Genomic DNA, 12,479 nt, shown 5'->3' with positions numbered 1-12,479 from the left:
ATTCCAGAATGTTGTACTTGTTCCTATGCATGAATGCCTTGGTGGATTTTGAGCAGTGTTTAGGGTCGTTGTCTAGTTGAAAGATCCAGCCCTGGCACAGCTTCAGCTTTGTCACCGATTCCTGGACATTGGTCTCCAGAATCTGCTGATACTGAGTGGAATCCATGCGTCCCTCAACTTTGACAAGATTCCCAGTCCCTGCACTGGCCACACAGCCCCACAGCATGATGGAACAACCACCATATTTTACTGCAGGTAGCAGGTGTTTTTCTTGGAATTCTGTGTTCTTTTTCCTCCATGCATAACACCCCTTGTTATGCCCAAATAACTCAATTTTAGTTTCATCAGTCCACAGCACCTTATTCCAAAATGAAGCTGGCTTGTCCAAATGTGCTTTAGCATACCTCAAGCGGCTCTGTTTGTGCTGTGGGTAGAGAAAAGGCTTCCTCTGCTCCACTCTCGCATACAGAATCTCTTTGTGTAAAGTGCGCTGAATGGTTGAACAATGATACAGTGACTCCATCTGCAGCAAGATGATGTTGTAGGTCTTTGGTGTTGGTCTGTGGATTGACTCTGACTGTTCTCACCATTCGTCGCTTCTGTTTATCCGAGATTTTTCTTGGTCTGTCACTTTGAGCCTTAAAGGAGCACTATGGCAAAAAATTGTAAAATTTAAAACGAGCAAACATAGACAAGTAAGAAGTAAAAAAAATTTCCAGAGTAAAATGAGCCATAAATTACTTTTCTCCTATGTTGCTGTCAGTTACAGTAGGTAGTAGAAATCTGACAGAAGCAACAGGTTTTGGACTAGTTCATCTCTTCATAGGGGATTCTCAGCAAGGCTTTTATTCTTTATAAAGATATTCTCTAAAAAGGATTCATACAATGATGCTGGCCAGCTTCCCTGCTCGCTACACAGTTTTTTTGGCAGCTGAACAGAGCAACTGCCATTCACTAAGTGCTTTTAAAAATAAATAAATCCCGGAGAATCCCCCATGAAGAGATGGACTAGTCCAAAACCTGTCACTTCTGTCAGACCTACTGTAAGCGACAGCAACATAGGAGAAAAGTATTTATGGCTCATTTTACTCTGGAAAAAAAAACTTTTTATTTGTATATGTTTGCACATATTTTAAATGTTACAATTTATCGCCATAGTGCCCCTTTAACTTGAACTGAGCCTGTGGTCGTCCATTTCCTCAATATGTTCCTAACTGTGGAAACAGACAGCTGAAGTCTCTGAGACAGCTTTCTGTATCCTTCCCCTAAACCATGATGGTGAACAATCTTTGTCTTCATGTTGTAAACTGAACAGAGGCGCCAAAAGGATAAAAACAATATTTAAAATATTTAAAAATGCTTAGGAGGCAGTGGTGGACTTACCTCCCTCAAGTAGACACAAAAACTGTGTAGTAGAATAACAATAAATTTATTGGTACACTCCAGGATTTTTATACAACGCGTTTCGCAGGTCTATACCCGCTTTATCAGGCAATGGAGGTAGGAGTACACAGCAGAAAGTCTGAAACACACCTGGCGCCTGGTGTGTTTCACAAAGGCGCCAGGTGTGTTTCAGACTTTCTGCTGTGTTCTCCTACCTCCATTGCCTGATGAAGCGGGTATAGACCTGCGAAACGCGTTGTATAAAAATCCTGGAGTGTACCAATAAATTTATTGTTATTCTACTACACAGTTTTTGTGTCTACTTGAGGGAGGTAAGTCCACCACTGCCTCCTAAGCATTTTTAAATATTTTAAATATTGTTTTTATCCTTTTGGCGCCTCTGTTCAGTTTACAACATAGTACATATCCACCCTTGGTGGAGGGGGATACCCCTTTCTTCTCACGTCTACAGAGAGCGACTTCTTAATCCTGAGTGGGGACAGGCTAATCTCCTCACCTGCGTATACAGTGGTTGCCTGGAGGTAGCCCTGGTTTGTGAGTATATATCTTACTCCTTTCATTATACCAATTGCCTTGACTTACTACACTATATTGGGCTCTCGGTTCTTCTTTTTATAAATCTTTGTCTTCAGGTCATTTGAGAGTTGTTTTGAGACCCCCAAGTTGCTACTATTCATAGAAAATTAAAAGAGGAGGGAAACTTACAACTGACCCCCTTAAATACACTTTCTTATAATTGGATTCACCTGTGTATGTAGGTCAGGGGTCACTGAGCTTACCAAGCCAATTTGAGTTCCAATAATTAGTTCTAAAGGTTTTGGAATCAATAAAATGACAACAGTGCCCAAATCTATGCACCTTCCTAATTTTGTTTAAACAATTATTGCGCACTTTCTGTAGATCCAATAAACTTCATTTCACTTCTCAGATATTACTGTGTGTGTGTCTCCTATATATATTTAAATGACATTTTTTATCGTAAGATCCAACGATTTATACAGGAAAATCATGACGATTAGCAAGGTTACCCAAACTTTCGCATCCCACTGTAGGTGGGAGAGCCCTGGAAGATTCTGTCCCCTGCCCCCAGTGTATATAGGCGAGGCAGTGACTGGACACAAGTATCTGGGTGTTTGTAGTGCTGTTTATTGAGATGCTGAGATATCCTCCACAGCCCCATCAGACCAGAAGATCAGTGGCTGATCCGGAGACTTGGGGACATGTCATAATTTATTGCACTAGTCCCTTTTTCCAGCCGTAATCAAGACCCCCCTTACTCCAGGCTTCATTGTCCAGAATACAGGTCATCTTGCAGTAGAATATCTCCAATCACAGAAGAGGAGGATGTTGATGCGCAGCCATCATTATTTTGTAAGAACAGAATTACTCCAAAGCAGCAACAAATCGATAGATATCCCCCAATAACTGAAGTCCATCAGGGGTCCCTGACACCCCTGCATTTCACACTCAGCAGTTCACTTCATCCAGGGGCTGAGCTACTCACATGAAAAGCTGGGAACTCAGGCTTCAGAGATCTCACCACTGGAGTCCCTGAGGAAGAGCCATTCTGTGCTTTCCATCAGATTGCAGGTGGAGAGATTGCCAACAATCGGGTGTAAATGACTGCATGCCTCAACCCTGTAATCACTCACAATAGAAAGGACTCTGAGTATTTAGGAATATGTTGCTACTGCTGTGAACAGTTACTGGCTCAGAACAGTCAATAACCCTTTACAATGGACCCATCAGGATTGGCACTGCGGGGCAAATACAGGTCACACGACAAGTAGTCCTGTGTGTCTGCAGAGACTCCCAGTAAGCAGAGCTTATGTAAGTGAATGAATAAAGATTTACCGCTTCCCTAGTGGTGAGAGGGAGGAATAGACAGCCACCTGCCCCACACCCCTATACTGCCCCCCCCCCCCCCACTATAAGCACTAGTGGTGAGAGGGAAGGATAGACAGCCACCTGCCCCACACCCCTATACTGCCCCCCCCCCCACCCTTCACTATCAGCACTAGTGGTGAGAGGGAAGGATAGACAGTTGCCTGCCCTGTACCCTTATCTCCCCCCCCACTATCAGCAGCCACTAGTGGTGAGAGGGAAGGATAGACAGCCACCTGCCCCACACCCCTATACTGCCCCCCCCCCCCACTATCAGCAGCCACTAGTGGTGAGAGGGAAGGATAGACAGTTGCCTGCCCTGTACCCTTATCCCCCCCCCCCCCCCCCCACTATCAGCAGCCACTAGTGGTGAGAGGGAAGGATAGACAGCCACCTGCCCCACACCCCTATACTGCCCCCCCCCCCCACTATCAGCACTAGTGGTGAGAGGGAAGGATAGACAGTTGCCTGCCCTGTACCCTTATCCCCCCCCCCCCACTATCAGCAGCCACTAGTGGTGAGAGGGAAGGATAGACAGTTGCCTGCCCTGTACCCTTACCCTAACCCCCCCCCCATCAGCAGCCACTAGTGGTGAGCGGGAAGGATAGACAGCCACCTGCCCTGTACCCTTACCCTGACACCCCCCCCCCCCCACTATCAGCAGCCACTAGTGGTGAGAGGGAAGGATAGACAGCCACCTGCCCCACACCCCTATACTTCCCCCCCACCCCCCACTATCAGCACTAGTGGTGAGAGGGAAGGATAGACAGTTGCCTGCCCTGTACCCTTATCTCCCCCCCCCCACTATCAGCAGCCACTAGTGGTGAGAGGGAAGGATAGACAGCCACCTGCCCCACACCCCTATACTGCCCCCCCCCCCACTATCAGCACTAGTGGTGAGAGGGAAGGATAGACAGTTGCCTGCCCTGTACCCTTATCCCCCCCCCACTATCAGCAGCCACTAGTGGTGAGAGGGAAGGATAGACAGCCACCTGCCCCACACCCCTATACTGCCCCCCCCCCCCCCCACTATCAGCACTAGTGGTGAGAGGGAAGGATAGACAGTTGCCTGCCCTGTACCCTTATCCCCCCCCCCCCCCCACCACTATCAGCAGCCACTAGTGGTGAGAGGGAAGGATAGACAGCCACCTGCCCCACACCCCTATACTGCCCCCCCCCCCCACTATCAGCAGCCACTAGTGGTGAGAGGGAAGGATAGACAGTTGCCTGCCCTGTACCCTTACCCTAACCCCCCCCCCCCATCAGCAGCCACTAGTGGTGAGAGGGAAGGATAGACAGCCACCTGCCCTGTACCCTTACCCTGACACACCCCCCCCCCACTATCAGCAGCCACTAGTGGTGAGAGGGAAGGATAGACAGCCACCTGCCCTGTACCCTTACCCTGCCTCCCCCACTATTAGCAGTCACTAGTGGTGAGAGGGAAGGATAGACAGCCACCTGCCCCATAGCCCTATACTACCCCCCCCCCCCCACTATCAGCACTAGTGGTGAGAGGGAAGCATATACAGCTGCCTGCCCCATACCCTTACCCCTCCCTCCCACTATCAGCAGCGACTAGTGATGAGAGGGAAGGCTAGACAGCCACCTGCCCGTACCCTTACACTGCCTCCCCAACTGGCACACAGCAGAAATGACTGATCAGGCCTGAATGCTGCTCCCATTACTGGCACACAGCAGTGACTGATCAGGCCTGAATACTGCTCCCATTACTGACACACAGCAGTGACTGATCAGGCCTGAATGCTGCTCCCATTACTGACACACAGCAGAAAGGACTGATCAGGCCTGAATGCTGCTCTCACTACTGACACACAGCAGTGACTGATCAGGCCTGAATGCTGCTCTCACTACTGACACACAGCAATAACTGATCAGGCCTGAAGGCTGATCCCATTACTGAAACACAGCAGTGACTGATCAGGCCTGAATGCTGATCCCATTACTGACACACAGCAGAAAGGACTGATCAGGCCTGAATGGTGCTCTCACTACTGACACACAGCAGTGACTGATCAGGCCTGAATGCTGACCCATTACTGACACACAGCAGTAACTAATCAGGCCTGAATGCTGGTCCCATTACTGAAACACAGCAGTGACTGATCAGGTCTGAATGCTGCTCCCATTACTAACACACAGCAGAAATGACTGATTAGGCCTGAATGCTGCCCCCATTACTTACACACAGCAATGACTGATCAGGCCTGAATGCTGGTCCCATTACTGACACACAGCAGTGACTGAACAGGTCTGAATGCTGCTCCCATTACAAACACACAGCAGAAATGACTGATTAGGCCTGAATGCTGCTCCCATTAATGACACACAGCAGTGACTGATCAGGCCTGAATGCTGCCCCCATTACTGACTCCTCTAAGATTTCATCTAAGAAAAGCATTTGTAGCCTGAATGAAAACTCCAGCTAAACCAGTTGTGACATACAATGTAGCACAACAATTGTGTAATAACAAAAACTCTACCTTAAAAACATTTATGTATAAAAAATGGATATTTTGCTTTACGGAGAAGGCCTGATGTGTAGCTTATATAATCTTCTACGCATACCATACACGATAATATGGTGTGATCTGTATAGTTCAGACTCTGACACTGTTAGAAAAGGATAACACAAGTCACGTGTTTCTGTCACTGTACCCAAGAGTGATTATGGAGAATTATCTGATGTGTAGGGTGACATCTGTCTGATCAATAAATAATAGCATTACTGGAGTTCTATGCAGAGGTACATAACATGCGAAACTATGCTACAGGCAGAGGGGTAACCAGCACTCAGGGACTCTCTGATTGGCAGGTCTGGCGGGGAGAGACGCTCTACCTCTAGGGTCAGATCCTGAGTCAGCTACTCATTAATGGCCTCTGCCCCTCTGGCTGGCTCAGCAGATAAAGTGCACGTTGCTCATGACTCCTGGAAACGTCCTCACTGCAGACAGCAGGAATCCTTCTCTTCCTCATCCGTCCCATGCACTTCTTCATCTTCCTCTGTCTGTCCTGGAAATTCCTCCTCGTTCTGGAGCTTCTCCCGAAGTTCCATGAGAAGATCTCGACTCTCACTGGCCGGGAGGTTACTCAAGTAGTATTGAGGGGCAAATTCCACCAACCTGCACGGGGAAGGGAGACATAATATTAGTGTTCCCGTATTGGGACATTAAAAAGAGAAGCGTACCTTAAGAGACGCAGCCTGAGCAGAACATGCTCCCTACATTTCATCAACACATTTTATGACTGTTGCCTCCATGCTTTCTGCTCATATTTTGTCACCATAAATTTCAGGTATACGTGGTGTTGTGAGATGTTACAGAAGATGAAGGGAGAAGTGGGGCTGTTTATGCCACAACTTCTGCTGAGAAGGTTTATTAATGATGTCACATCGGCAGCAGGCCATCACTAAACTGCAAGGATGAACCTCAGCATCAAGAGAAGGGAATCTAAAGATATTTCCGGGCCTGTGGAAACCAAATCAGGGGGTGGGGATATTCAAAGCAAAAGATAGGGGAAAGATGGGGCAATGTGACTGGTATGAGCAGAAGGGAATGCAGGGCTGATGAGATTAGCATCAGGAGAGGAGGCTGCAGGAATCAGGACACCAGCATGAGAAGGAGGCCAGGAGGAAGCGAGGCTGTGTCAGGAGAGGAGGCTGCAGGAATCAGGACACCAGCATGAGAAGGAGCTGAGGAGGAAGCGAGGCTGTGTCAGGAAGGGAGGCTGAGGGAATCAGGACACCAGTATGAGAAGGAGGCCAGGAGGAAGCGAGGCTGTGTCAGGAGGAGAGGCTGAGGGAATCAGGACACCAGCATGAGAAGGAGGCCAGGAGGAAGCGAGGCTGTGTCAGGAAGGGAGGCTGAGGGAATCAGGACACCAGCATGAGAAGGAGCTGAGGAGGAAGCGAGGCTGTGTCAGGAAGGGAGGCTGAGGGAATCAGGACACCAGTATGAGAAGGAGGCCAGGAGGAAGCGAGGCTGTGTCAGGAGGAGAGGCTGAGGGAATCAGGACACCAGCATGAGAAGGAGGCCAGGAGGAAGCGAGGCTGTGTCAGGAAGGGAGGCTGCAGGATTCAGGACACCAGTATGAGAAGGAGCTGAGGAGGAAGCGAGGCTGTGTCAGGAAGGGAGGCTGCAGGATTCAGGACACCAGTATGAGGAGGAGGCCAGGAGGAAGCGAGGCTGTGTCAGGAGAGGGAGGCTGCAGGATTCAGGACACCAGTATGAGAAGGAGGCCAGGAGGAAGCGAGGCTGTGTCCGGAGGGGAGGCTGAGGGAATCAGGACACCAGTATGAGGAGGAGGCCAGGAGGAAGCGAGGCTGTGTCCGGAGGGGAGGCTGAGGGAATTTAGGACACCAGTACGAGAAGGAGGCCAGGAGGAAGCGAGGCTGTGTCCGGAGGGGAGGCTGAGGGAATTTAGGACACCAGTACGAGAAGGAGGCCAGGAGGAAGGGAGGCTGTGTCAGGAGGGGAAGCTGAGGGAATCAGGACACCAGTATGAGGAGGAGGCCAGGAGGAAGCGAGGCTGTGTCAGGAGGGGAGGCTGCAGGAATCAGGACACCAGCATGAGAAGGAGCTGAGGAGGAAGCGAGGCTGTGTCAGGAGGGGAGGCTGAGGGAATCAGGACACCAGTATGAGGAGGAGGCCAGGAGGAAGCGAGGCTGTGCCAGGAGAGGAGGCTGAGGCAATCAGGACACCAGTATGAGAAGGAGGCCAGGAGGAAGCGAGGCTGTGTCAGGAGAGGGAGGAGGTGGGCTGAGGGAATCAGGACACTAGTATGAGGAGGAGGCAACGAGGCTGTATCAGGAGGGGAGGCTGAGGGAATCAGGACACCAGTATGAGGAGGAGGAAGCGAGGCTGTGTCAGGAAGGGAGGCTGCAGGATTCAGGACACCAGTATGAGAAGGAGGCCAGGAGGAAGTGAGGCTGTGTCCGGAGGGGAGGCTGAGGGAATCAGGACACCAGTATGAGGAGGAGGAAGCGAGGCTGTGTCAGGAGGGGAGGCTGAGGGAATCAGGACACCAGTATGAGAAGGAGGCTAGGAGGAAGCGGGGCTGTATCAGGATGGGAGGCTCAGGGAATCAGGACACCAGTATGAGAAGGAGGCCAGGAGGAAGCGAGGCTGTGTCACGAGAGGGAGGAGGTGGGCTGAGGGAATCAGGACACTAGTATGAGGAGGAGGCAACGAGGCTGTATCAGGAGGGGAGGCTGAGGGAATCAGGACACCAGTATGAGAAGGAGGCCAGGAGGAAGCGAGGCTGTATCAGGAGAGGGAGGAGGTGGGCTGAGGGAATCAGGACACTAGTATGAGGAGGAGGAAGCGAGGCTGTGTCAGGAGGGGAGGCTGAGGGAATCAGGACACTAGTATGAGGAGGAGGCCAGGAGGAAGCGAGGCTGTATCAGGATGGGAGGCTGAGGGAATCAGGACACCAGTATGAGAAGGAGGCCAGGAGGAAGCGAGGCTGTGTCAGGAGAGGGGGGAGGTGGGCTGAGGGAATCAGGACACTAGTATGAGGAGGAGGAAGTGAGGCTGTGTCAGGAGGGGAGGCTGAGGGAATCAGGACACCAGTATGAGGAGGAGGAAGCGAGGCTGTGTCAGGAGGGGAGGCTGAGGGAATCAGGACACCAGTATGAGAAGGAGGCTAGGAGGAAGCGAGGCTGTATCAGGATGGGAGGCTGAGGGAATCAGGACACCAGTATGAGAAGGAGGCCAGGAGGAAGCGAGGCTGTGTCAGGAGAGGGAGGAGGTGGGCTGAGGGAATCAGGACACTAGTATGAGGAGGAGGCAACGAGGCTGTATCAGGAGGGGAGGCTGAGGGAATCAGGACACCAGTATGAGAAGGAGGCCAGGAGGAAGCGAGGCTGTGTCAGGAGAGGGGGGAGGTGGGCTGAGGGAATCAGGACACTAGTATGAGGAGGAGGCAACGAGGCTGTATCAGGAGGGGAGGCTGAGGGAATCAGGACACCAGTATGAGAAGGAGGCCAGGAGGAAGCGAGGCTGTGTCAGGAGAGGGGGGAGGTGGGCTGAGGGAATCAGGACACTAGTATAAGGAGGAGGCAACGAGGCTGTATCAGGAGGGGAGGCTGAGGGAATCAGGACACCAGTATGAGGAGGAGGCCAGGAGGAAGCGAGGCTGTGTCAGGAGAGGGAGGAGGTGGGCTGAGGGAATCAGGACACTAGTATGAGGAGGAGGCCGGGAGGAAGCGAGGCTGTATCAGGAGGGGAGGCTGAGAGAATCAGGACACCAGTATGAGGAGAAGGCCTGGAGGAAGCGAGGCTGTGTCAGGAGGGGAGGCTGAGGGAATCAGGACACCAGTATGAAAAGGAGGCCAGGAGGAAGCGAGGCTGTATCAGGATGGGAGGCTGAGGGAATCAGGAAACCAGTATGAGAAGGAGGCCAGGAGGAATCGAGGCTGTGCCAGGAGGGGAGGCTGAGGCAATCAGGACACCAGTATGAGAAGGAAGCGAGGCTGTGTCAGGAGAGGGGGGGTGAGGGAATCAGGACACCAGTATGAGAAGGAGGCAAGGAGGAAGCGGGGGTGTATCGGAGGGGGGGGGGGAGGCTGAGGGAATCAGGAAACCAGTATGAGAAGGAGGCCAGGAGGAAGCGAGGCTGTGCCAGGAGGGGAGGCTGAAGGAATCAGGACACCAGTATGAGAAGGAGGCCAGGAGGAAGCGAGGCTGTGTCAGGTTAGAAGGCTCCTGTGGTCACTCACATTTCTGGTTGGATCTCGGTGGCCACACTGATGCAGTTGTCCTGAGTAATGCTGAAGTCATGGAAGAGGACCCAGGTAGGGGGAGGGTTGCAGCCATAATAGACGGAGGAAGGATGCAGATTGGCTACATGTTTGTGACTCAGCATAACATAGTTTCCTTGTCCATCCACATCCCGCGCCACCTGCACAAAAGAGGAAGGGCTCATCAGAAAACCACTGCTTGTCTCACACGGTCCCTGGCAAGTGCTTTCTCTTACATGTCTCCTGAACGATGAATGACACTACAAGGTTCAATATAAAACTTTACAGTAACTATATTTCCTGTATGATAGAGAACTATTCTAATTACATAAGAGCCTGGAGCCCTGTCATGTGACCGCAGTGAGCCCTGGCATGTGACCGCAGTGAGCCTGGAGCTCTGTCATGTGACCGCAGTGAGCCCTGGCATGTGACCGCAGTGAGCCCTGTCATGTGACCACAGTGAGCCCTGGCATGTGACCGCAGTGAGCCTGGAGCTCTGTCATGTGACCGCAGTGAGCCTGGAGCACTGTCATGTGACCGCAGTGAGCCTGGAGCACTGTCATGTGACCGCAGTGAGCCTGAAGCACTGTCATGTGACCGCAGTGAGCCTGGAGCTCTGTCATGTGACCGCAGTGAGCCTGGAGCTCTGTCATGTGACCGCAGTGAGCCTGGAGCTCTGTCATGTGACCGCAGTGAGCCTGGAGCACTGTCATGTGACCGCAGTGAGCCTGGAGCTCTGTCATGTGACCGCAGTGAGCCTGGAGCCCTGTCATGTGACCGCAGTGAGCCCTGGCATGTGACCGCAGTGAGCCTGGAGCCCTGTCATGTGACCGCAGTGAGCCCTGGCATGTGACCGCAGTGAGCCTGGAGCTCTGTCATGTGACCGCAGTGAGTCTGGAGCTCTGTCATGTGACCGCAGTGAGCCTGGAGCTCTGGCATGTGACCGCAGTGAGCCTGGAGCTCTGGCATGTGACCGCAGTGAGCCTGGAGCACTGTCATGTGACCGCAGTGAGCCTGGAGCACTGTCATGTGACCGCAGTGAGCCTGGAGCACTGTCATGTGACCGCAGTGAGCCTGGAGCTCTGTCATGTGACCGCAGTGAGTCTGGAGCTCTGTCATGTGACCACAGTGAGCCTGGAGCTCTGGCATGTGACCGCAGTGAGCCTGGAGCACTGTCATGTGACCGCAGTGAGCCTGGAGCACTGTCATGTGACCGCAGTGAGCCTGGAGCACTGTCATGTGACCGCAGTGAGCCTGGAGCTCTGGCATGTGACCGCAGTGAGCCTGGAGCACTGTCATGTGACCGCAGTGAGCCTGGAGCACTGTCATGTGACCGCAGTGAGCCTGGAGCCCTGTCATGTGACCGCAGTGAGCCTGGAGCCCTGTCATGTGACCGCAGTGAGCCTGGAGCACTGTCATGTGACCGCAGTGAGCCTGGAGCACTGTCATGTGACCGCAGTGAGCCTGGAGCTCTGGCATGTGACCGCAGTGAACCTGGAGCACTGTCATGTGACCGCAGTGAGCCTGGAGCACTGTCATGTGACCGCAGTGAGCCTGGAGCACTGTCATGTGACCGCAGTGAGCCTGGAGCCCTGTCATGTGACCGCAGTGAGCCTGGAGCTCTGTCATGTGACCGCAGTGAGCCTGGAGCCCTGTCATGTGACCGCAGTGAGCCTGGAGCTCTGTCATGTGACCGCAGCGAGCCTGGAGCTCTGTTATGTGACCGCAGCGAGCCTGGAGCTCTGTCATGTGACCGCAGTGAGCCTGGAGCTCTGTCATGTGACCGCAGTGAGCCTGGAGCTCTGTCATGTGACCGCAGTGAGCCTGGAGCTCTGTCATGTGACCGCAGTGAGCCTGGAGCTCTGTCATGTGACCGCAGTGAGCCTGGAGCTCTGTCATGTGACCGCAGTGAGCCTGGAGCTCTGTCATGTGACCGCAGTGAGCCTGGAGCTCTGTCATGTGACCGCAGTGAGCCTGGAGCTCAGTCATGTGACCGCAGTGAGCCTGGAGCTCTGTCATGTGACCGCAGTGAGCCTGGAGCCCTGTCATGTGACCGCAGTGAGCCTGGAGCCCTGTCATGTGACCGCAGTGAGCCTGGAGCCCTGTCATGTGACCGCAGTGAGCCTGGAGCCCTGTCATGTGACCGCAGTGAGCCTGGAGCCCTGTCATGTGACCGCAGTGAGCCTGGAGCTCTGTCATGTGACCGCAGTGAGCCTGGAGCTCTGTCATGTGACCGCAGTGAGCCTGGAGCTCTGTCATGTGACCGCAGTGAGCCTGGAGCTCTGTCATGTGACCGCAGTGAGCCTGGAGCCCTGTCATGTGACCGCAGTGAGCCTGGAGCCCTGTCATGTGACCGCAGTGAGCCTGGAGCCCTGTCATGTGACCGCAGTGAGCCTGGAGCCCTGTCATGTGACCGCAGTGAGCCTGGAGCCCT

At 52.8% G+C, this 12,479-nt stretch overlaps 1 protein-coding gene across 2 annotated transcripts in view; it reads right to left on the bottom strand.

Annotated features, from left to right (window-relative positions):
- Positions 1-4,791: 4,791 nt before the first annotated feature.
- DQX1 (DEAQ-box RNA dependent ATPase 1) overlaps positions 4,792-12,479 on the bottom strand; it is a 90,886-nt gene continuing 83,198 nt past the window's right edge. For both annotated transcript variants that reach the window (XM_068273646.1, XM_068273649.1), the window contains exons 11-12: positions 10,025-10,206; positions 4,792-6,428 (exon numbers count right to left, since the gene is read on the bottom strand). In XM_068273646.1, coding sequence (XP_068129747.1) covers positions 6,248-6,428; positions 10,025-10,206 — 363 coding nt within the window. In that variant the 3' untranslated portion in view covers positions 4,792-6,247. The remainder of the gene's footprint in view (positions 6,429-10,024; positions 10,207-12,479) is intronic.

The sequence above is a fragment of the Hyperolius riggenbachi genome, chromosome 1 (assembly GCF_040937935.1).
Source record: "Hyperolius riggenbachi isolate aHypRig1 chromosome 1, aHypRig1.pri, whole genome shotgun sequence".
NCBI lineage: Eukaryota > Metazoa > Chordata > Amphibia > Anura > Hyperoliidae > Hyperolius > Hyperolius riggenbachi.
The sequence above is the reverse complement of the archived record's forward strand: the minus strand, read 5'-3'. Positions and strand labels throughout refer to the sequence as shown.